The sequence below is a fragment of the Equus quagga genome, chromosome 7 (genome assembly GCF_021613505.1).
Source record: "Equus quagga isolate Etosha38 chromosome 7, UCLA_HA_Equagga_1.0, whole genome shotgun sequence".
Classification (NCBI taxonomy): Eukaryota; Metazoa; Chordata; class Mammalia; order Perissodactyla; family Equidae; genus Equus; species Equus quagga.
The window spans coordinates 8,112,758-8,137,264 of record NC_060273.1 but is presented as its reverse complement, the minus strand read 5'-3'; the positions used below and the strand labels follow the sequence as shown (position 1 = coordinate 8,137,264).

The following is a 24,507-nucleotide window of genomic DNA, read 5'->3' as shown; positions in this document are numbered from 1 at the left end:
TGGGAACCCATAAACCTTGGCAAACTCTTTCTCCATGAGTCAGCCTTGGGCTGGAACTTTGGCCTGCCTCCCTTGGGGTAGGGTACGTGATGTGGTCCGTGACATCACCAAAGATCCTACTGGGTAAATGGTCTTTGCCTCTGTTTATGTTATCCCGGGACTTTCAGAGCTGTTTCTGCAAGGGAGGAAGGGTCTTGGAGCTGTAACATGATTCCTGCAGATCAGTTCGTAGGAGTGCTAGGGGGAAAGCACTCTTGGTTTCAGACAACCCCATGTTATGGCTCTGCTTCTATCGCTTACTGCTGTGTGAGTTTGAACAGGTTACATAACCTCTCTGTGCTTCAGTTTCCTGGACTGTGAAGCTGGTTTAATAATCCTTACCACGTAGGCTTTGTGGGGATTAAACTAAGTGGTATATTGGCACATTTCCTGACTACACTGAAGTGCTCAAAAGTGACGTTGCTATAATTATAGCATCAAATGCTATGGTGGAGATAGATGCAAGGTTCTGTATTGCTGGGGAAGGCAGGAAAGTCTTTACAGATTAGGTGATATTTGAGCTAAATCTTAAATGCTAACTACAACAGTAATAAAATAAGAACAGCTCCCATGTATCTTCCATACTAAATTCTGTGCTCGATGCTTCGCGTACATTTTAGACTCATTCAAATCTCACTACAGACCTGAAAGGAGTATCCTGTCATTAGCCACATTTCACAGAGAGGGGAAGTGAAGCTCAGAGAGGTTAAGTGACTTTCCCAAGGCTACTGAGCTAGTGTATGAGACCAGGATAAACAGTTCTGTTTGACTCCAGAAGCCATTCTCTTACCCACTGAACTACCCAGCCCCTGGAAAGAAAAGAGATTGGTATAAGGGGTTGGTGTAACATGTCCCAGAAGGAAAGGCTTGGGTATCTCTTCGTCTATTTGCATCTTTATTATTATTGGTTTGGTCTGTCCCGCAGCGGAGTGATAGTTCCAAGAAGGCAGGAGTCGTTCTGTTTATCCATCATTGTCCCCAGGCTGGTGCCAGCTCATAGTTGGTATTCAATCAATCTATGTTGAACGAGTGAAGAATTTGATGGAGTCAACATGCTCTCCCACTTGTGTTACACATCACAGCATGGGTGAACGAACGCGTTTGTTTGACCAAGTTGCTCTCCTGCCCGTCTTCTCTTTAAGAGAAGGGTATCAGCGAAGCCGGGTGATTTTGTAATTGGCCACATGGGATGTTTCTCTACCAGCAGCAGGAATTTTCCAGTCCAAATGATGAGGTAATCTTGCAGGGGCATGATGGCCTTCTCTCCCCGGACCCCATCACCTCTCCCGGTGTCCAGCATGTCTGACGTCTCTTTAAGGGCCCAAGATTCATTTCTGGAGACACTTACATTACAGGAGGAGAGGGGAATGGGTCACGTCAACACAGACAAGCCAGGACTCGGCACTTAGCTTTCAGACGAGGCGTTTTCCTGGAAGTTGGTATTACAAATGAAGCGCTGACCTGTGGTGTCAAGCAGTCGCGCGTGGGAGCAGGAGGAGGAAGCAGAAAGTGTGATGCTGGGGGCAGCTGTCTCCCGGTCTGTGTGTGAACAGTGCCAATAAGCTGTCAAGTAAAATTAAGGTTCAAAACGTACAGCCTTCAGTTTGATTTCACTGAGATGCTGACTGCTGCTCGGAGGAAATGCGGTCGATTCTGTTTTGACAGCTGTTGATGTACGTTAAGCACTAGAAGTCTCCACTCTGTGCCGGATTAATAAAAGTTCACCTGAATTTGCGACTTAAATAGAATCCTATCTGAGCCTGGAGTGACGCTGTTTCTCCTTCCCCCACCCTCTCCGTCCTCCTTCTGTGGTCTCTCCTGCTAAGTCTGCCTTCCTTTTTTCGCTCTTTGATTTCATCTTCCTCTTCCCTTTCCTCTTTTTCTTTCTCTTAGCACCTTTTAAAATCTTTCTCCTTTTCATCGTCTCTCTTTTATTCTTAAAAGAAAAGGTATAGAGTCTCTACTATGTGCCACACGTTGTGTTGTCTGCTTTTCACAAATTGCCTTATCTAATCCCCACGACATCCTTATAAAGTAGGTACAGTTGTGCCTGTTTACAGAGGAGAAAACAGACGCTCCTAGTGGTTCAGAGAGCTTGCCTGGGTTGCACAGTGAGTAAGCAGCGGAGTTGGGGATTCACGTCCAAAGCTCTTTGATTCTAAAAGTCCATGCTGTTTTCAAGACATCAGAGGTCCTGAACTCTGGCAGAACGCTACAATCACCTGGGAAGTTCTAAAAGTATGAGGCTTAGGCACCACCCCCGTACTTAATTAGTCTGGGGAGGGTCCGGGGCATGGGGGCTGCCCAATATTCTGCTTTTCACTTATCCCCACTTTTCTTGGCGTATAAACACATGTGTATGTTGAGGTAGGTAGCCGAGAAACCCTTAAGATGGATGGGATTCTTCTCCATGCCTCTTACGTGGAAGGACTTGCCTTTCTAGAAGCCAGCAGTCCAAGAAAGCGAGGCGTGACTCTGTCTTTGTGACGCAGGTGGGCAAGTGGGAGAACCAAACGCTGAGCCTGAGGCACGCCGTGTGGCCGCGGTACAAGTCCTTTTCGGACTGTGAGCCGGATGACAACCATCTGAGCATCGTCACCCTGGAGGAGGCCCCCTTTGTCATCGTGGAAGACATAGATCCGCTGACCGAGACGTGCGTGAGGAACACGGTGCCGTGTCGGAAGTTCGTCAAAATCAAGTGAGTCCAGGGGTGCTGTGGGTTCAATGTGTCTTATCCTTTAAAATAGCATGTATCGTTGATAGTAATGAGATCTATGAAACAATAATAAAATGCATTATGAAATATACTCTATTATAATAAGTATAATATAATCATGGATTTTTAAAGAGACTTAATACCTGGAACTACACCAAGTGCTTTGCATTATTTAATTCCAACAACAGCGGTATGAAGTAAACGGTTTTGCCCATTTTAAACATAAACACTAAGTTATGGGGAGATTTAAGAAACACGTTCGAAGCCATCCAGCTAGTAAGTGGAACAAGTCCATCCGACTCCACCGCCATGTTCTTAACCACTGTGCTGAATCAACCCTCCCCTTCAATCTGTCCTTAAATAATCATCTCTTGTGTCTTTTTCTGGCTGCTCCTTCCCCCAAGTCTGCACCTTCCACTTGCACCTTCCACTTCCTTCCATCTCTTTTGTATTTCCAAGATCCAAATTTTTCAAAAGTTTTCACAACTTCTGTCCGTTTGGGGGTCAACATACACCTTGCGTATGACTTTCTGATGTGATCAAGGTGGACCTGCCCTCCTGGCGGTCTCCTGGGTCACCAGCAGCAAGCAAGCATTGCATCTGGGTCATTTCCTCTTTCGTGATGGCTGAAGAAAGAGCTGATTTTTTTTTTTTTTATCAGAGCCTCTGGTGAAGGTTCTCCCTAATCTATAAACCCTTTGAAGAAGCCTGAGACTTCATAGCCAAGGCCAAGACCCCGATTATAGTCTTTGCTAATGAAAACATGCACAAAAGTACCATCCCTTTGGGGGTTTCACAAAAGGAAAAGGCCTACCATTGGATGGAAATCTCCCTTCTTTCTGAGTATTTTCTGATTGCCTCCTTTCACCTAGCAAACTCTTGCTTGTCCTTTAAGTCTTAACCACTCCCTCCCCAAGTTGGGTTGGTTCTCCCCACTTCCACGGAGTCTGGGTGTGTCTCCATGTCTCAGTCAGCTCAGGCTGCTGGAGCAAATGACCACAGACTGAGTGGCTTAAACAGAAGACATTTATTTCTCATAGTTCTGGAGGCTGGGAAGCCCACAGTCAAGGTGCCGGCAGGTCCCCAGTCTGATGAGGGCGCTCTGGTTTGCAGATGTCTGTCTTCTCATTGGATCCTCACGTGTGGAGAGCAGAGAGAGAGGAAGAAAGCTGTCCTGTCTCTTCTTATAAAGACCTGCATCCTATCCACAAGGGCTTCACCCTCATGACGCATGACCTCCCAAAGGCCACACCTAATACCATCACATTAGAGTTTCAACATGTGAATTGGAGGGGACACAAACATTCAGTCCATACCACGCTGTCTCTATCTTTATCACCTGTTTTTATGGCTTATAGTTTGTCTGCATTTCCCCCTAGGGTATCAACTGCCTAAATATAGGGAATGTGGCTTATTGACCTTTTTACCCCCAGTGACAAGCAAAGAACGTGACATACCAATGCGAATGAACGATCAAGTGAATGGATACTTTTCCTCCCACGTTCCAGATTCCAACTCAAGTTACTATTATACAAGATGCAAATCCCCAGAGCTCCACGCTTGGGATAAAGATAATTTTTTAAAAATACGATTGCTAAATGTATTATGAAGGCACATTTTGGTTTGGAGAAAATTTCCTTTCGTCAACGAGCAGCCTCTGTGGAGTTGAAATTCTGAAGAGATGAGTCAACAAATAATGATCAGCCTTTTTGGAGTTGTCAGCCTTTTGGGGGTTGAAATTCTGAATGGATTAGTCAATAAATAAATATGCAATAAGCACGGTTTTTGAGGCAGGCACAGTGCTAGGCTCAGGTGGATTACATGCATGGACAGGGAAGACAAAAGACAAGGACCTGGCAGTCATGGAGCATAAACAGTTAAAAAACAGCTCAACCAATGAAAGACCAGGACAGCTCCATGTTAGGGTAAACATCTTGAAGGATGTAAATAAGGTGGTCTGAGGAGAGAGTGACTTGAAGTATGTGGGGCTCCTTTAGCTCACAGAGGTAAGATTTAAGGTCACATATAAAGGATGAGAAGGAGCCAAATGTGTGAAGAACTGAGAGAAGAGCCTTCCTGGTAGAGGGAACAGCAGGTGCAAAGGCTCTGAGGGAGGAGAGGTGGGCCTGTTTGGGAGACAGAAGGAAGCCTAGTGTAGGACTATATAGTAATGAGCCGGGGGACACTGGAAGGGGTAATGTGAGAAAGTTATTAAGGGAGGTTTTGGTTTGGGTGGGGGCTCTTTGCACAGCACTTGGTCAGATGGAGAAAGCAGAGTGGTGGCGTATGTCAAGAGCATCTCCTCAGTAGGGGCCTCCTTTGTGATAACAAGACTCCTCTGTTTCTATGGAGCCAATCAGGTAGGGCCTCTTGTGCCTCACAATCAACAATAGGAGTTTAAAGTCTTTAAAATCAGAAGCCTTGGAGCTGAAAACAATAGATCACCAAGTCCTGAGTCACATTCGAATGGAGAAAATGAACCTCCCGATGAATTACTCTCTTTAGAAGAACTGACTTTTCTATTGAAGAAGATAGACAGATTACCAGGTCCAAATTCACCTTTTTGGCTCCTGTGGGAGGTGGCAGCTCACTGTTTTCCTAGGTGAGATTCAAGTCTTTGTCTTACCCTAAAGCCATAGAAAATGACTAAGATCCATTAATCCCAACATGAATACAGATCAGATTCATCGCATTTCCTAAAGGTAACATCTCTGAGGCGGGCTGACTGGTTCCAAAAAGGATTCCTCTTAGATAACATGGTTATATTTGTTTTCTGGTGATTTCTCCCAGGGAAACCCTTTGTCTCTCACTTCTGGTAAATGAGGGGCCTTGAGGGCACACATCAGTCTTCCCAAAAAACCAAGTAATAGGTAATGAGCTGAGAAATCAGACTTTTCTTCTAACCTGTTCATTGGATGTTAAGGCATGAAGAGAAAATTGAAAAATGATCTGGCTTGATACGTAGGGAGAAATGGCCATACTGATTAATTATTCCCCCAACTGTCACATCATTGGTGAGAAGAGGGCCAATGTATTTTTCAGTGCTTATGTGAGAGGTGCTTCAGATACTTTATTTTGCTTAATCTTCCCAACCATCCTGCAAGGTCAGTGCCCAGCATCTCAATTTACAAATAAGTAAACCGAGGCTCTGTGAATGAAGAGACTCGTCTGAGTTTCCGTGGTGCTTAGGAGCAGACCCAGGATCTGAAAGCAGCGCTGTCTGACTTGCGTGGCCATGCTCACATCCCCTGGCCACACTGGGAAATGGTAGAGCTGGGGAATTGCATCATTTATTGGATCCCTTTCCCTATATTGTTTTTATGAGCCACCCTTTCTTTTGGGTGATGGTGGCGAGCTGAGGGAGATTGCATGGGTACCATTTCTCTCAGATGTCTGTGTGGTTAAGTCACACCCCCTCCTCACGCATGTGGGGGCTGTGATAGGAACCAACAAAATTCCCAATTACAAGCTGGTCTGTGTTTCTAGACTCTCCATGATAAATTCAACTGTCACATTTGCTACTTGTCTTTTCGTCCCGTGTCCTCAGGGCCTAGTTCCAAACAGAGTTGGTACTCAGTGGCTGCTTGTTGGGTGAAAATGCGTCAATGACCGTCAGTACCTAGAAATGCACCTAGTGTTAGGGGTTTGGGGGGATAATTAACTCATAAACTGCCCGAGGTTCCCAGTGAGGCCAAAGAACCGTGTAAGTGACTATGTGCCTGTGATCTTGAATCTTAAATCTGGGACTTTTGTAACTCCTGTCCAACCCTCCTGGGAATCTGGACCAGGTGAAGGAAGAGGCTGTGATAGAAGAAGGGAAGGAGCAGAGAGAGAAGGAGACACAAATGGGAAGAGGTGGAGACGAGGCATTGATGCATGGCCTGTAGTGGCCAGGATGAAAAAGAGAGAATTTGATTTTGACACATTTTTCAAAGAGCCACAGATACCAAGAAGAAAACTGTATCTGGACATGCCATTAATTTAGAGTACTTAGGACACATTTCTATCATATTTATGGCACTTGTAATTCCAGCCTGACGCCCTCTGCTCTGGGAAATTGGTGGGACTAGAGAAGATACCTAATTCCTATTACACTACAGAGTTGAGCCTACCGATCACCATATGTAAATATACACAGATGTGGCCTCCCAAGGCTCCTAAGCTGAGGGCAGAAGGGTCAGAGCAGGTCATCCAACCTGCTCGCTAGAGAGTTAAGTCTTTGTTGTGGTATAGTGGTCGTGGCTGGCAGAAGTGGGTTGGTGGAGCAGGGATCAGGGATAGGATAGGAGGGAGGCAATGTGAAGGCAGCAGTCCATGATAGGTGATCTGTGATCCTCAGATAAGGAAAGCATTAAGAACAAGATGTCATTTTGCAACCCACTTCCATTATTCAAAGTTATATTGTCAAGTCTATCCATATTCATGGGTATAGTAGATATACACCAATGGTGTTTGATGTGTGTGTGTATCCAATTATATATGCAGTATATACTCACCGTAGATCATTTTGGGGGGAAAAAAAGCTAAAAAAATGGAAAAGAGAAAAAAACCATTTCTCACCATTCAAAAACAGCTATGCTTCATATTTCATTGTTCTTCCATCCAGATATTTCATGAGTTCACCTGTTATTATATAGTCATGTATCTCACAATGATGTTTCAGTCGATGACGGACTGCATAGACGATGGTGGTCCCATAAGATTAGTACCATAGAGCCCAGGAGTGTAGTAGGCTGTACCATCTAGGTGTGTGTAACTACACTCTATGATGTTTGCACAATGATGATATCGCCTAACGATGCATTTCTCAGAAGGCATCCCCCTTGTTAAGTGATGCGAGACCGTAGCTATGATCATTCTGTATGTATCACTGCGTAACCTACTTTTTTTCATCTGATGTGGAAACTTCAGTATTTTCCCATTATGATGCTGGCTATCCATAAACGTCACTTTAGTGCTTAGGTAGCATTCCAATGTGTAGATGTGCCAGCAATGGAATGTTCACACAGAGCACTTATCTCGTGACATGCATGACTCAGTGACAGAGAGTTGAGCTAACAGAATGCTCCAGTCCAGGTGGAATCGAGTGTGTTGCCCAGGGAGGTCTTGATCTTCCTGGAGGAGTTGTCTAAGTACTTGTCGCTCCAATTGGGAGGACCCTTGCTTCCTTACCTTTTAAAGACATTCCCGATTTTTGTGGGCATCCTTTGAGGATGACTTGGTCGGGTGAATAATGCAAGGTGACTGGCACAACAAGCTAACGTTGGTAGATTAGGATAGCTTTCAAGAGGTGTACACTCTGTATTTTAATAGGGCTTTTTCCTGATCAAGGACATTGCTATTTAATAGTGTCGCCTTTTGTACTTCTCTGCCTGTAGGGCGGGAGGGAAAAGATTATGAATGAGCTCTCATTTGACAGATGACTCGATCAAGAGACATTAAGTCCAAGGACTCAGCTGCAGAATAGACCCTGGCCCCCCGATTCTTACCTGACGAGTTTTCCTCAGCAAGGAAGGTGCCTTTCCTAAGTAAGGTGCTCTTACTTCCTCCCTTTGGTTGCAAATTTTTATCTGCAATGATAGGATAAAGAAAAACTCTTCCTTCCCCTGAGAATTTCACATCTTCCTCTCTTTCATTTTCCAATAAGTTTTTATAATTCAATTTAGATCAGATGACTAAACTCTGGTCTAAAGACGTTGTATGTGTTACAAACTTTTAAAAATAGGAGGTAGTAACTCTCATCTGTGTAATAAGGCTGTGAATACTACCTCATTAAGAGAAATGTCATGGAAATTAACCCAACAATTAATATAAAGCATTTAGCACAGTGCGTAGCTAATAGTAATTACTCAATAAATGTTAGCTATTGTCATGAATACCATTGTAACTAGGAACACTTCCTATTTTCACTGTCATAAACTCACTGCATGTCCTTGGAAAAGCCACTTCCTCATTTTGAGCATCAATTTCCCATATGAAAAATAGTAGAAGAGGGTAGCCAATGATTGTGAACAAATTCTCCAGTACTAATATTCTATGGTCTTGGGATTTTCTCTACAGCAATTCAACCAATGAGGGAATGAATGTTAAAAAATGCTGCAAGGGGTTCTGCATCGATATCCTCAAGAAGCTTTCCAGAACTGTGAAGTTTACTTATGACCTTTACCTGGTGACTAATGGGAAGCATGGCAAAAAGGTTAACAACGTGTGGAATGGAATGATCGGTGAAGTAAGTTATCTTTTCATCCCCGGGGCTCTCGTTCAGACTTAGGACCTGAGGTCCTCAGGGAAGATGGGAAGGATAAATAATGGTACTGCTCACTTTTTGCCTCGCACCAGGTGGTCTATCAGCGGGCAGTCATGGCCGTAGGCTCACTCACTATCAATGAGGAACGTTCTGAAGTGGTGGACTTCTCCGTGCCCTTTGTGGAGACAGGAATCAGTGTCATGGTTTCGAGAAGCAATGGCACCGTCTCACCTTCTGCTTTTCTAGGTATGCGACCATCATTATCACTCTTGCTCTCCTACAAGGAATTATAGGTATTTTGTCTTGTTTGCTCAAAAGATGGAACTAGATAGGACCTTGTTCAGTTCCATTTTAACCACATCAGCATATTCCAGACCACGTTGCATTTGAGTTATTCCAATTCACTTTTTTCCCCAGTTAATGTCTTTCATTTATCTTTAACTAGGAAAGATCTGCTGAAAATACAATGACATATTCAGATAGTGGCCTTGATTGTGTAGAATGTAGATTGCTAGATATATTTCTTGGAGCCTTGGAACCATTTAAAAAATAAACCTGTCTGTCCACAGTTAATCTAAATCAGCCCATAAACCTTTATTTAGCATCCACATACTCATCTTCCATCGTTCACTGGAGTGAAAGTCATTTATTTACTGGATGGAGAGTGAAAATAATGACGACTGCACGATGATTTATACTGTACTCTGATAAACAAAACAGAAATAGTCTGAAGAGGATACACTGATTCAAAATTAATGGAATCATATTTCATTTGACTCTGTTTTAAGCTGAATGATTTGTAAAGGAGGAAAGTCTTTTTAACTATTTCATAAATTTATGTCTTTACATAAAAGGTTTTTTTGAAAGCAAGATAAATCTATATTTTCTATCATCTGGTTTCCTTTAGCACTATAAGTATATATGCATTAGGCAGCCTGGCTAGAGTAGTTGAAATCGTGAAACATACCCAACGGTTATTTATTCTTTCTTTAAAGGAAAGTGTTGTGTTCAGTATTTGGTTATCGTCAGTGGTTTTTGATAGTGAAGATCATGGAATTCAGATTAACTTCCCTTCCGTACCCCCATATCAGTGGGTTTGTCTCAAATTTGGGATGGTTAAGATAAACATTGACCTCTAGCAGAAAACCACATGAGAGAGAGAAAACAGTTAACTAAAGCCAACTAAATTTCATACATTTTTCCAGAGATAAAAAAAACTTTTGTCTATTAAGGACTTAGAACTGCAGACTAGACCCAATCTGTGGGCAGCAACTCCAGCCCATGCTCTTATTCTTCCACTGTCTTCATTGACAGGTACTGTCAGCATCCAGTGACACTTTTTATGTTTCATTCTCTTGAGTGAAATGTTGACTAACAGGATTTTGGATACTGCCTCACTCACAGAGACATATGGATTTACTATTTTCATTTTTGATAATCCATTTAAGCTGTTGAAATCCTTACCACTCACTGGCTTTGATTTTGCACTCGCTTCAATTTTCATAACCTTTGTTGGAGTAATGTGAACCTTGACAAACATACACTTCATTATCTTCCTTTTGTGCCTGTGTCTGGTATGGATAATGATGCCTGTATCTTACTAAGGGAGCCTCACTCTGCCACGAAAAATGCAACTGACTGATATTGACAACACGTGCAGAATCTTAATAACTGTTGGGTAGACTCTCACTCATTAGTCACTCCTAATCATCTTTTCCCCACTTCTTATCAGACACTTTGGGGAACTTTGGCCCTGGAGATTAAGAAAGGATTGGAGGAAGTGAGTCCATGGAAAAAATGGAAAAGAGATCTGTTTCTTTTCTCAAGTTGTCCACATATCTCCTTAGTGAGCTAGAGAGAACTTTTTTCCAGTTCAATCAGAGAGAAAATAATATCAATTGTCTTATAAAAATGGGTCGCTGATATTCAATCTGGCCTCAACCCAGTTTTCCTAGATTCTTATCTTATCTGCATTAGTAGAACATTTCCATAGAAAGTCGTGTTTTTGCTAAATTTAGGCAAACCTCCTTTTCCCCCTACTTTTCCGACTGTCTTAAAAATAAAATTAAATTGTAGCTAGAGAAAACTATTTTCAAAGCTGTTTTAACACAGTAGACTTAATATTTTTCCTAGTCACTAAATTACATCCCTATTCGATTGACTATGGACCCCCTTATTTACCATCATTATCTGCAGGTTTTGAAAGTCATAATGAACCGTGCTAAGCTACATTTTCCCATTCACTGGCTCAGCCATCTGGAAGAGCCAAAACATTCGAAATCTGATTGCATTGCTCTTCGTCATTTCCTATTCTCTCTCTGCAAACTCCATTAACTCACGTCAGAAACCCTTGCAGGTAATGCCTCTGAGCTTTTGTGTAAAAATGTAACCAGCGACTCTTCAAGGACAGAGAGGACATCTCTTGAATATTTCCATTCAGTTAATTCTAACGACTTTCCAGGCAGGTTCGATTCTTTGATCCAAAGAAACGCTGACCTGGAGTCTCCTAGATCGAAGTTCCTTCATGGACAAACGTTGAATGTATTTTAAGCCAGTAGAGGATGTAATCCAGAGCAATCTAAAAATATTTCTGGGTCACTCCTTAGACATTATACATAGTGCTTCACTATTGCTCTAATGCTTTTCTTCGTTGTGGGGGGTGTGTGTTTGTGTGTGTGTAGTGTCTGAGAATAGCAATCCTTCAGAGCACTAGTAGTACCTAAATTCTTAAAACAGGAATACTGCAGCAGAATCCCTTTGTCTCTGTGCCATGCTCACAAGTCAAGGGAGAGATGTCCCTTCCAAGTGAGAAAACATCTGGGATCAGCTTCTTGATCAGCTCCCACCTAATTTTCTGACCAGTTAGTGACTAGGATACATCAACTGCCAAATGAAGTCCGCTGCAGGTTTGCAGATTCTGACATGTGAATAGAAGAATTCAGTGAAGATTTCCCCTAATATTTTTTGTAATGTCATCACAACCTGCAGAGAAAAGGAAGTTATCAGATTAACAAGTGCGTGCATGTTTTAAACCAGGATGACTTTGTCAGGACCCTGGACAGCACACCATGCCCACCACCAATTCTGGCTTTAACCATGGAATCAAACAGCTATTCCATTTAATTCGTTGTGTGTATACAGTGTGCAACACACATCATCAACTGTGTATATTACCTGTATATGCTCATTTACTCATCACAATGATCCTCCTCCAGTAAGACACGCTACAACATTGTATGTCCAACTTGGAGGATTACTTTAGCATCTCTATTCTTGAATATTAAGCAATTTTTAATCTCCTAATTATTCATTTACTTCTCCTTTTTGGATACACCTCGTTACCAAATTGCTATGATTTCAGGGACATCCTATTGTTAATTACTCAAGCTAAATTTAACTAAGATAAATTTCAGTTGTAGTTTCCTTGATTTCTTCGAGCTCATCTTGTGTTAAGTGAGTTGTGTTGTTACCTGTTGCTTTTGGACATAGTTGCACTATCAAAACTGCAACGCAAAGCATTCCTTCCAGTTTTAAAATTGTCCACTCTAGTTAAAGCTTCAGACGTGTGAATTTCTGGTTATATATTAAGCTCATTAAATGGGAATTTGTGATGACCTCTAGCTGTGTTAGGTAGTCACAGAGTTTAATAACAAGGTGGCCTGCTGTCACTCTAGTTCTTTATGATTATTACTAGCTTCGTCAGGAAAGCAATTTAAAAATAATAAAATGTCTACAATTCAAGAGGTATTATTGGGCTTCGTATATTTTACCCTCAGAAAATGTTTGCTTATGATGAAAAGGATTATAAGTTCGTTGGTGTCCAAGGGCGGTTTCTTCCCAATGATGCATTCAGATGGCGATACAGTCATTTTTTAAAAATTTAATCTCTGTTGATTTTCTAGCAAATCTATGTCATACATGGATAAAATGGCTCCTTTTGGCTCATTTTCATATCCTCAATCAGACTGAATAAAAATATTAATTTATTTTACATAATATCTCTTACCTTTCTAGAGTGTTCTAAGATTTAGAACCTTGTGACTTGGCCAGCCCTTCTGAGACATCCACATGAAAATGAACTGATGAAAACTACTTTTAGGGGAAATAATCATCTATTACTTCATTGCTTCTGCTCTGAAGTGATGCTTTTTCACTGAATTATCTTGTGAATGTAATATCCTCAAATGACTTTTCAATTGCATTTAAGCCCGTTACCAACAGCAACAAGATTTTTAAATTGTAGAGCTCTCATCTGTCTGCAGCAGAAGGAGAAATGGAGAATGTGTTAGTAGTGGTGGCAGCCTATGACCTCCCCATGTTCCCGTCAATCCCGTGATTTTATGATCCTTTTCTAACAGGTTATCATTCTCCCTTTACTCCTGGAATTCCCTGGACATCACCCCTCCTGGATGTAAAAATAAAAATGAAAATAAAAATAAAACTCATGCTGATTTACAGGAGCCTTGTAATTGGCTTTTTGAGTCTAGACTCGTTTCTCCCTAGCTTTGGTCCCCTGGATGACTCTATGATTATTTAGTCATGCACCACATAACAAGGTCTCAGTCAATGACAGACGGCATATATGATGGTGGCCCCATAAGATTAGTACCATAGAGTCTAGGTGTGTAGTAGGCTATACCATCTGGGTTTGTGTAAATACACTCTATGATGTTTGCACAATAATTAAATCACCTAACAATGCATTTCTCAGAATGTGTCCCCAGGATTAAGTGACATATGACTTATAGGACCCTGTGGCCTCTTTGTTTGCATTCTAACTTTCTCCCTTGGTCTTACCATTCTTTTGTTTTTATTATCCTTGACCTGATTTGTAAAGTGTCGTATGCTCTTCTCTATTTTTACCCTATTATGTGCAGTCTTTTAAAATACCTCAAATATTTTGTAGAATAAAGAAAGATTTAAACACGTGAATAAACAATGATTAGCTTCTTTCAAACGGTCAGATTCACACTAGCGAAAGTTTCTCGGTCAGCCCACACAATGGCGCTCTGGGCTTCCTGCTGGCCCCGGTGGTGAGGAAGAGTTAACTGACCCTATTTCTATTCCCCTGGCCTGTTTATCTGCAGAACCGTTCAGCGCCTCCGTCTGGGTCATGATGTTTGTGATGCTGCTCATTGTCTCCGCCATAGCTGTTTTCGTCTTTGAATACTTCAGTCCTGTTGGATACAACAGAAACTTAGCCAAAGGGAAAGGTAGGACGCCTTCAAAGCGTGACTCAAAGCTGATGCTATTTAATTGACTTTCAGTGATTATTTCAGATTTAGAACACAGTATCCTATATTGCCTTGCTATCCCATCATATGAATGGTGTTACGTCATGGATATTCCTTGTAATTCCATACAAGGATGGGATATTCACTTCAACTGAAAAAAGGTTAAAACAAAATGAAACGTTTTTAATCTTGTTACGGTGTGGAGCCAATAGCTGTTAGGTGAAAACTCCCCGTCTTCAATCTGTGGAGAAAGCAGATTTGAAGGGTTTTTGGTAATTAACTTAAAAATCTGTGTCAAAAGACATGTTAAAATTGTAGTGAGCCTCACCTTCAATCTGTGCAAAGAAAACGGCTTTATAGTTTAAATGGTTTAAGAATATTCTCCAAACTACTGAATCATTGCATTTGTTTCACCATAAATATAATTACAAAACGGTATTTTTCCCTAAAGAGTTACATTTTCCTCTTGACAGTGCCTGACCCTAGTGCTTGACAAAGTGGCGATCAGTAGATAGAGAACTGAACTGGGAGGCATTCATTGGCTATAACTCATTAAGAGGCTCCCACACAAGCCAGTATTCATATCGTACACATAAACACATTACACCATTTTGAGTGAATTTTCCTCAATGCACAACACTTCTAAGTAGATGGTATCAGAAGGGTGCCAGGACCAAATCTCTTCCTTGAAAAATGACTCAAGATGGTGGAAGATGGCAGATCTTCAAGGTACTGTCATTCAAAAACAAGGCACTCTAATTTGCCACATGTTGTTTTCACTTGTAGGATTCTATTTTGGAAACAGTCCACAGGTCCTGGGAATATATCAGGAACTTAGTTTTATTGAACTCTTCCCACTTCTTCTTAACCATTGGAGAGTGATGGTTACTCAAAAACCATCTCCAATCAACCAAACCCTAGAAAAACGCCGTAAATCATCATATTCTGTTTAAATGGGAGAATTGCCAGCCTTCATTAAAAGGGTAATGCAACTAACCAGCGAGGAGCTTTCCAACAGAGTGGAAGGATAAAAAGTTATCTGAAGGCCATCGAGTGCAAGAATTTCTCCCTTGGCTGAAGCTCACTCTAGAAGACTATTTGAAGGAAGGGATCTAGCTTGCCCACTCCCTACCCCTTCCATTACCTGGAAGCTTCTTGTTTCCTGCTCATCTGCATGTGGAAACTCTCTGGAAAGGAGAGCTACTTGTTTCTTTGGGCAAAATGTTTTTCAATTCCATTTCACCGCACTTTGCGGGGAAAACTATGTGGCCCAGCAACAGTACTCGGGAATCAGGGATTCCCGAAAGTCTTGGACAGATCCCTTGCAACTACCTGTTTCTGCTTCCCAAGTAGCCGCCACTGCTGATCAGTATGCATCCTTAACAAATTAAGCAGTTCATGAAGTTAACTGGGTTCACTAGAATTATTTTTTCCTGAGTTCTCAGCCTCTTGGGAATAAGCCCAGAAGATCATAAAACTAGGCAAAGAGAAACAGGAGATCTTGAGACGGGGACGAATAGAATTCATTGCCTTCTCTTTAGTGTGTTGTCTATGGACGTTATAAGGATTGCTACAGCCTGAGTTCAGCCTCCAGTGTGTGGAAAGCTCGCGTCTCCTCAGCTCCCTGCCCGGAACTTCATAAGTTCCATCCATCTGAATTCACTTCTGCCCCTTTATTTATTGCCCACTCTGCTTGCATCGCCAACTGAAGTCGGAGTAGATCATTTTTTCATATCTTCATTTACTTAAATGACATAAAAATTAACCTTGTGTTAAAGGAAGATGTTTTTTCCCATGAAATGAGGGCATAAATTGATTTTTTTTTCCACTGTGCAAAACAGACTCGAAAGCCCTAGCGTGTGCGTTTTACAGGCTGTGTAGTCCCCACGCCAATGCATTTTGCCAAATTGTTCTGGCTCTTTCGTTAAGCCTGTTGCAAGGAACATTGAAGAATCTTAAAAGGGACACATAGCTGTTGCAAGGACACACTGAGGAAGAAAAAGTGCCGGCCTGTCACAGTTCATTTCCCATGACCCCGCACCCGAGAGTCTTCCATCTGTGAAGTGTTGGAGGAATTAAGCTCTATTGTTCCGTTCCTTAAAGTCTCTCCATTTGGAGAGGGTTTAGTTTGGTTTAATTCCTATGTTGTGTACACTTCACATCTGAGTTGGAACAGGAGCGATTGCTAGGGACATTCAGATTAGAATAGCGAATGTCAGTCCCTCTGAATTGCGTGTTTCTTGTACGATGGTGCACACATCCGACGAATACCGGAGCAGCCCCCACACACACGTTGTTGTAAGGCTGTCTTTACACTTATTAAGGAGATTGATCTGAAATCAAATCCATATTTAAAACAGGTTGTAACACTACTTCTCATTCAAACCCACATTTTGCATCGCCATTTTCTCTTCCTTTTTTTCTCTTTTTTATTTTCTTTTAAGAAACAAGGCAAACACCCAGCTAGATAGAAATGTGGGAAGAATACTAATTTTTAAAGAAAAAAGGACTGATTGTGGCTGTGGTTCTGGGGCAATGATGGGAGCCAACGATGATACAATTGCATCTTCTGCAACCTTCCGTGTTGCTGGGGGCCACTGCATAGTTATCAAACACGTGTGCCTTTTGAGACAGCACTGAGAATGTCCTTTCTGTCATTCGCAGCACCCCATGGGCCTTCTTTTACCATTGGAAAAGCTATATGGCTCCTTTGGGGCCTGGTGTTCAACAACTCCGTGCCTGTCCAGAATCCTAAAGGGACCACCAGCAAGATCATGGTGTCCGTGTGGGCCTTCTTTGCCGTCATATTCCTGGCCAGCTACACAGCCAATCTGGCTGCTTTCATGATCCAAGAGGAATTTGTGGACCAAGTGACGGGCCTCAGCGACAAAAAGGTAAGGTCACCTTGCTTTCCTCTCTGCCCGAGGGGTTGATCTCAAATGCTCTCCCCTCCAAAGGGAGCGATTCAGTCTGCCTTGATACAAACCCATCAACTCGAAAGCACAAAGCCAGAGGATTTTCTTCCCTCCTAACTTAAATTGGCATGTTTCTAAAAAGTTTAGGGACAGAATCGTCAACTTAGCTCTCCTGAGTCTAAAAGACTCCAGATGGAATTCGGAAGCATAGTTTCCCCAAGTGGTCATTTCTCATGTTTATGTGATCTTGCTGATGACACTTACAGAGGCTCTGTGACTCAAGGGCGTCTTGGAGCTCAGGCTGGAGTGCATCCTTTCAAGGAGAGTGTAATGTTGGGGAAGATCCTCTAGCCTGGACGAGGAGAAACTTGGGGTGAAGTAGGGTGTTCTAGGCTGTAGGTACCTCCCAGTTCTCTGACTTCGAATGAGTCTCTTATCTACTCCATGCATTAAATTCTCCATCAATGGCATGAAAATAAACATCACCTCTAAGCCCCACCCAGAGACAAAACTGACAGCTCCTTTATACTATGTAGCAAGTCAGCCCCGGCACCAGCACTCCCAACTCACCTGAAATTTCTCCCAGGGACACCAAAGGAGCAGAGAGGTTTTTCATTTCCGCTGGTTCCTTTTACTCAGACACCTCTCCAACCCTCCCTCATGGGGCTCTGCTTCCCACACCCGTGGGAGGGGAGCGATAACACCTGCTCTCTCATTCTCCACTGAAATGTAACGAGGGCTGCGGGGCGTGAGAGGCTATTCAGAAATGCACGCAGAGGAAGAAAAGAGGTAAGCCGGGTGCATCCTTCTATTGAAATTTTAGGTTCAGGAAACAAATCCCGACTTGCTAAGCTCAGCAGTGTGGGAATTGCAGCACGGCAACGATTTTCTGTCTCGTGTGCTTGGATAATTTGTCTCTCTTTATGAAATCTTGCTATCCTGTCTTGTTGACGTAAGTCTACATATTTCCTTTCTGCATCCATCAACAAACTGCTGAATAGAAAATCAGCCTGTGAAAAGCCTTAACAGCTTATCTGTGACATACGCTGTGGGTGAAAGAGGTACAGAGGGACCTGTCCTCAGAGAGATGATGAGCATGGGGTGATTTACCTTCACAAAAGCGCCATCACCCTTGGGAGTGGTTGGCCTCTCTCGGATGGCTTCCCACTGTAGCTTGAGTCAATGCCACTCTACTCACCATGACGCCAAAGCCTACGGCCCATGTTCCCTCCCTCTGGCTCAGTAAGGCCCTTCTCTGTTCCTTAAACACTCCAAGTTTATTTCTACTGCGGTGCCCTGTCCCCTGCCAGCAGCGTTCTTCCCCCATTATTCTCATGACTGGCTCCTCCTTGACTTTCAGGCCTTTGGGAAAATATGACCTCTTGGGAGAGGTCTTCCTGGCCACTGTGGTGAACTTGGCAGCCTGAGCAATTCTAGTAGGAAGAAATAAACAGCATGCAAGTAAATGTAAATGGAGAAGAAAATTCCAGGCGGAGATGAGTGTTATAAAGGAGATAAGACTGATGAGATTAAAATTGACTTAGGGGAAGGGGATGTCAGGGGAGTGCTTACGATAGAGTCATCATCTGGCACTCAGTAGGTGCTCCGTGCATTCTTGCTGACTGAGTGAGGGATGCAGGGTGTGTTGGATACTGTAGGCACCCCACCTGGCTCTCCTGGGATCCCCTCCCAGCTCTGTGCGCCCAGCCCAACCTTAGCTGACAAAGGCTCACACCAGGGATCTTCAGAGGATGATTACCTTGGGGCCCAGGAGCTGTAAATGCCTGGAAATTTAAGTTCCCTCAGTCCTTTCAGTTGTCTGTACCCAACGGCTGACAGTGTGAGAGTCCAGAAGCCCGGCGCTCAGTGGCTTCTATGCAGGGCAAGCTCAGAGGCGCAGTGTACTCTCCAGAGCTCCCTCAGGACCAGGCTAAGACTTTGCCTAAGATCACACCCTTGGTTGGCTTCCTCCCCTTCTCCAACCTCCTTCCCCAACTTTCTTCCTGGTTTCTCTTGGAGTCTTCCCTTAATAAATCATGTACACCCAATTCCTTGGCTCAGGAGTGGCTTCTGGCTGACCCTGCCTGGGGTTTATGGCATCTGTGAGGCAGCACATAAAGCCATGCACTTAAGAGTGGGGGAAAGTCTGGTTCCTGTTTCCCCTCTGCCCCTTACGAGCTGTGTGGTGCCGTTACAGTCACGTGGCTTCGCCATGCCTCCTCATCCCTCTCTGTCAATTTGGGAAACATAGTTGTAGTGAGGACGGAAGGACACTGCAAACGTGAATCTGCCTTGCAGCCTATAAAATCCTCTGCAGACACACAGCATGGCTATATGATTCCATCACATCACGGGAGCAAAAGTACAATCCCTAGAAGAAGTGACCAGAGGCACAGTGGAAGCGGTAGGGAGCCATGTCCTGGAGGAGGGGATTTTTCAAGAACATCTTTGGCAGCATACTTTGCTTTTTGTTGCTATTTTCAAAAGCAAGGGGGAAAAAAATCCCTTGCTACATAGCTTTGGGTCTGAATAACATGACTGCTTGTGGGAAAACTAATTAGAACCACTAATAATTAGACTGACCTTCTCTGCCTTGGAAACACCTAATAACAGATACCACATCCTTAGGAAACACAGCTCAGTTTCCATGCTCAGAGCGTTAGCAAGAACCAGATAGCTCTTTTAATGAAATGTTTGATACAATTAGATAAACAGTGAAATTCTTGGAGTAAATAAGCTAAATGCTTCTAGAAGATTAATAGCAGATACACCAAGAAAGTCTGCAAAATAAAAATCTATATTAAATCAATTTAATATTATACACAAGTGGGGTTTTTTTCTTTCTATCTTTTTCTTGTTATGAAGACCTGTGTAACAACTCAGAATTATAATACTTTTAAGCCATTTGCAATATGAGTGCTTGCTGGAGAAAGGCGCCTTTGGAGCCCATGATGCGCTCATAGAAGCTTAGGTTCAAGTTCTAAGTAGGTGAACTCCTGGGTAGATGCTCCCCTGGGAATTGTTAAAGGAAAGTTGGAAAGGTGGTGGGGACTCTTTCCAAGATGGTGGGAATCACTCTGGTAGAGAAAGTCCATCTCTGGGAGGCAGAGCAGCGTCATGTTTGGGGTCAGACGGACCTGCACACACACGCTGACCTTGCCATATAATGATTGTGTGATATGTCAATATCCCTAAGGCTTAATTTCCTAATAAAGGGGGAGGGGTGTTAATACCATTCTGGCAAGGTTGATATGAGGATTAGAAATCATCCTCACACTGTGCCTGGCACACCGTAGATAATCCTAATCCTATGATAAGTGTGATGTCCTCCTTCAGCCCCCCTCCCTCTCTCCTTCCTCTCCACTCCCCCCTTCGTTCTCCCCATCTTTCCCTTCATCTCCCTCCTTCTCCTCGTTATCATCATCACTGCCTCATTTCAATCAGCCTTCACTTCTGGGATCTGAGGAGTCATTGCACTGAGTTGGCCTTTTGTGGCAGCAATGGGGGGAAGTTGGGGAACTTCCCTTGGTAGGTGAGCCCAAGGATGTGTTCTCGTGGAGTTGTGCTGTCTCTGGGCACTGTGATTAGACTGCTGGGTGGTCCTGGACCACCAGACTTATTGATCGAATGCAGGCCTCTGAGCCTCTCCTCCCTTTTAAGGTCCACTCGTGTTTGACACCGACATCAAAAAGCGTGTGGAAATCACCAGCAAGAGAAGACCATACTAGAAGTAGGGGCTGCAGTAGCCATTGTCCCTTATTTACAGCCACAGAAGACAGATAGATTTTTTAAATAAATGTGTAGTTTGGGGTTCATAAGAGGAACAAGGAAATGTCCTGGTTAATTGCTGCATTTTTTTCTAAAAAAATTTATTTCCTAGACTTGCATCTCTACTTCCTCCGTCATAAAATGCTTTCCATGTCTGCTTCACTTGGATGACTCTGAGACCTGTCCACTTAGGGAAGGGAAAAAAAAAATTAGAATGTAATCTTATAATCCTCCAAACTGGAGAGATGCCGGCTCTATTATTTGGCTCAAGTCGCTCTGGGTAACAGGAGGTGGTGAGGTGATGTATATCAAGCCTTAGGGGGTGTCAGGTATTCTTTCAAGCATTCTGTGATTAGTTGCAAAGGCAAGCCCCAATTTACAGGTAGAGAAATTGAGGCTCAGAGAGCTAAAGCAGCTGCCCCAAACCACTGAGTTCCAGAGTGGCTGGTGAGAAGCTGAACCTCGAAGCCCAAGGCCAGGGGAAGCCAGTTAACATGAACAGTGAGGGCTACTTTGAGAGAGGGGAGCCGTGAGGAGTTCCTCTGACCTGTGATTCCCTTGCTCTGAGGGCTTGCTGGCGGTGGAAACCTCTGCAGCGCCCTTTCTCCTGCTAAAGCCCACATTTACGTCTTTCTGCTTGCACATGAAACTCTCTGGGACAAAGTTGCACTAGAAATCACTCCTGTAAGAAGCACGGAGTGTGTCCTTGATGCTCGGCCCTGGAATTCCAGAGATGAGCCACCCTGGCCCCGTTTTTTGCGCTGTAGATTGTGATTCTTTTGTGAGCCGTGAAATTAATTTAAGGATTGTGACCATTAAAAAAATGGAACATAATGGATGACATCAGAATATATCACCTGTAGAAAGGGGTGCTGGGAAGTGCTGTGCATGCACACATGTGCGTGTGTGTGTGTGTGTGCACGTATGTCTCCACAGGGCGGGGATGGAAGATGTATGGTGAGCCACGCTTTAAGAAGTTTGACAGCTTTTAGTGTAGCGGGAAGGGTTCCCGGATCTGGGTGCTGGGGTCACTTTTGTGTAAGTGAGGTACCATCCAGGGCAGAGAAGTGTGGAAATTCATCACGGAGGCTGAATATCTGTATCACTGTGCAAACCAGAGGCAGGAGAGAACTGGAATCAAAAGGAGCCATGTAGCTCCTCGGCGACCAGATGGGAGGGAAGTGTCAGGCGTTTAGTCAAATAGGCTGTCTGTGGAGATTGGGAGCGGCTGCTACAACTGGATTTACGGACAGCCCTGGTACCTCTGTCCCCCAGAACAGGCAGCTGCTGACTCCTCCTCTTTGGGTGACGAGCTGAGGCTCTGCTCGCCAGTGTGAGTGCAAAGAGCATTTTGCTGTCCACGCACACACACCAACACACACACACACTCACATCACAACTAAGGCGCCCAGCGGGAGGATCTCGTTTGGACAATGTGTGGCCGCTTCCCCCAAATCTGGTTGCAGCTGCTTATTAGGCAGCAGCATGCCTAATTTAGAGGAAACGATTTTCAACTGGAAATTTTAATTAACGGTGAAGTGAAGTGTGAGTCTGGAAAGAAGAATAATGTTTCGAGTTGGTCTGACATTTGGGTAAACTTGGATGCTTTCTCCAGCGGTTCTCAATTCCGAGGAAGACATGCTGGCCTGGAAGTCTGAGAGACCTCTGGATTCTAGCCCTGGCTCTGCCGTGGATTTGCCGGGTGTCCTTCCCCTCTCTGGATCTCAAGGTCCTCACCTCTAAAAGAGGAGGGGTCACTAGCAAGGGTCTCTGAGGAACAATGGAGTTCAGACATTAGCCTGTGGTCAGGAATATCTAGGTTTGAATTCCGGTCACTACTTTTTTTTTTTTTTTTTTTTTTGGTGAGGAGGATTGGCCCTGAGCTAACATCTGTGCCAATCTTCCTCTATTTTATATGTGAAATGCCACTACAGCATCTCTTGATGAGCAGTGCGTAGATCCGTGCCCAGGATCCAAAGCTGTGAACTCTGGGCTGCCAAAGTGGAGCACTTGACCTTAATCACTATGTCACTGGGCTGGCCCCTCGGGCCACTACTTTTAAGTAGTGTAATCTTAAATAGGTCGCATAACCTCTCTGAGCCTCAGTTTCCTCATCTGTAAAATGGAGCCCCTAAGATTAGCTACCTGGCAGGGTTGTTGTGAGGATTAAATGAGCCAAAGTTTGTAAAGTTCTTGCCACAGTGCTGGCCCCAAGCAAGTCCTCAAAAAGTGTTAGACATTACTATCATTACTTTCTAGTTCCAGAATTCCCTATTTCACAGAAAAATGGGGCCCAATTTCCTTTTTCTGCCCATGATGACAGTAAAAATGAAACATAGAAATAGTTTGATTTTTGAGTGCTTACTCTGTTCCAGGCACCATTCTAATGGCTTGACAAACATTTTAATTTGAGATCTTCCCATCGACCCTGCAAGGGAAGTAGTGACATGTTTCCCACTGTGCAGATGGAAAGTAAATGGAGGCAGCGTGAAGTGAGGTGACTTAGCTAAGGTGTCATAGTTTGTAAGTGATAGAACCTGATTTTGTAACGTGTGAACCTGAGCTCTCATTCATAACCATCGCCCTGTGCTGCCTCTAGATTTTAATTGTGTTTCCGGGGCTCAGACTCGGTCCTCTTGACTCCTAATCTGGTTGGGTTGCCCCAGTTACTGAGGTTGTGAACAGACTCATCAGCCAATCAGAGAGGGCTAGTGAAGGTGGACAACGAGCCTTTATGGAGGGTCAAGAGCCGTACCAGACATGGGCATCCCCATTAGGAAGCTATCGGTTAGTAGGGGCTTGAGCTCCACAAACGTTCCTGGAGCCTGCCGCTATGCCTGGGATGTGTGAAGCCCCCAGTAAGTATTGCATGCATGCATGAGTGAGTGTGGAGAATGAGTGAATGGCAACATATAGTCATTGTAGGGGAGGAAAAATAATTTTCCCTCTACCATCTAGGTTCTTGGCTGAGACCCCTCTATATTAAAAGACAGATTAACGGGAGAAAAACACACAGAAGTTTACTAACATGTATACCTCCTGTACGCATGGGAGAGACCCAGGAAAACTGAGTAACTCTGAAATGGCCCCAGCCACCACCTTAAACACCATCTCCAGCTAAAGAAAAAGAAGATTTGGGGAGGTCAAGGGGAGGCCAGTTATGGGAGGTGACTGGGAAAAGCACAGTACATGAGGGCGTGGTTGTTAGTTCAGATTTCAGCCCTCGCCTTCTCCACTGACAGGAGTTTCTAGAGTTTTAGTCATTTTCTTCTTCCAGGTACAGAGATGAAGAGTCCCTTAGAAATGGAGGCTTTCCTAAGAAATGTGAATTTCTCTTCCAAAAGGGTTAATTTCTACTCGGTTTTCAGAGCTTCTCCTGTGTCTGCTGTTTCTTAAAAATAACCAGCCTAAAATAATCCTTATGCCAAAGAGGCATATTTCGGGGTGGCAAATTCTGCCCCCCTTCATCATTTTCCGGGGGAGGTGACGGGGCCTGTAAAGGGAGGTCAAGGAAGAGATTGACTGGTGTGGATCACAGAAAACTTCATTATAAGGTGGATAGATGAACTGAACCAAATTAATACCTTA

At 43.6% G+C, this 24,507-nt stretch overlaps 1 protein-coding gene across 1 annotated transcript in view; it reads left to right on the top strand.

The window, feature by feature from the left end:
• The window catches only part of GRIN2A (glutamate ionotropic receptor NMDA type subunit 2A), a 359,148-nt gene that overhangs the window by 281,596 nt on the left and 53,045 nt on the right, over window positions 1-24,507 (top strand). The window contains exons 5-9 of the mRNA XM_046668114.1: window positions 2,532-2,737; window positions 8,816-8,984; window positions 9,095-9,248; window positions 14,090-14,215; window positions 16,901-17,130. Coding sequence (XP_046524070.1) covers window positions 2,532-2,737; window positions 8,816-8,984; window positions 9,095-9,248; window positions 14,090-14,215; window positions 16,901-17,130 — 885 coding nt within the window. The remainder of the gene's footprint in view (window positions 1-2,531; window positions 2,738-8,815; window positions 8,985-9,094; window positions 9,249-14,089; window positions 14,216-16,900; window positions 17,131-24,507) is intronic.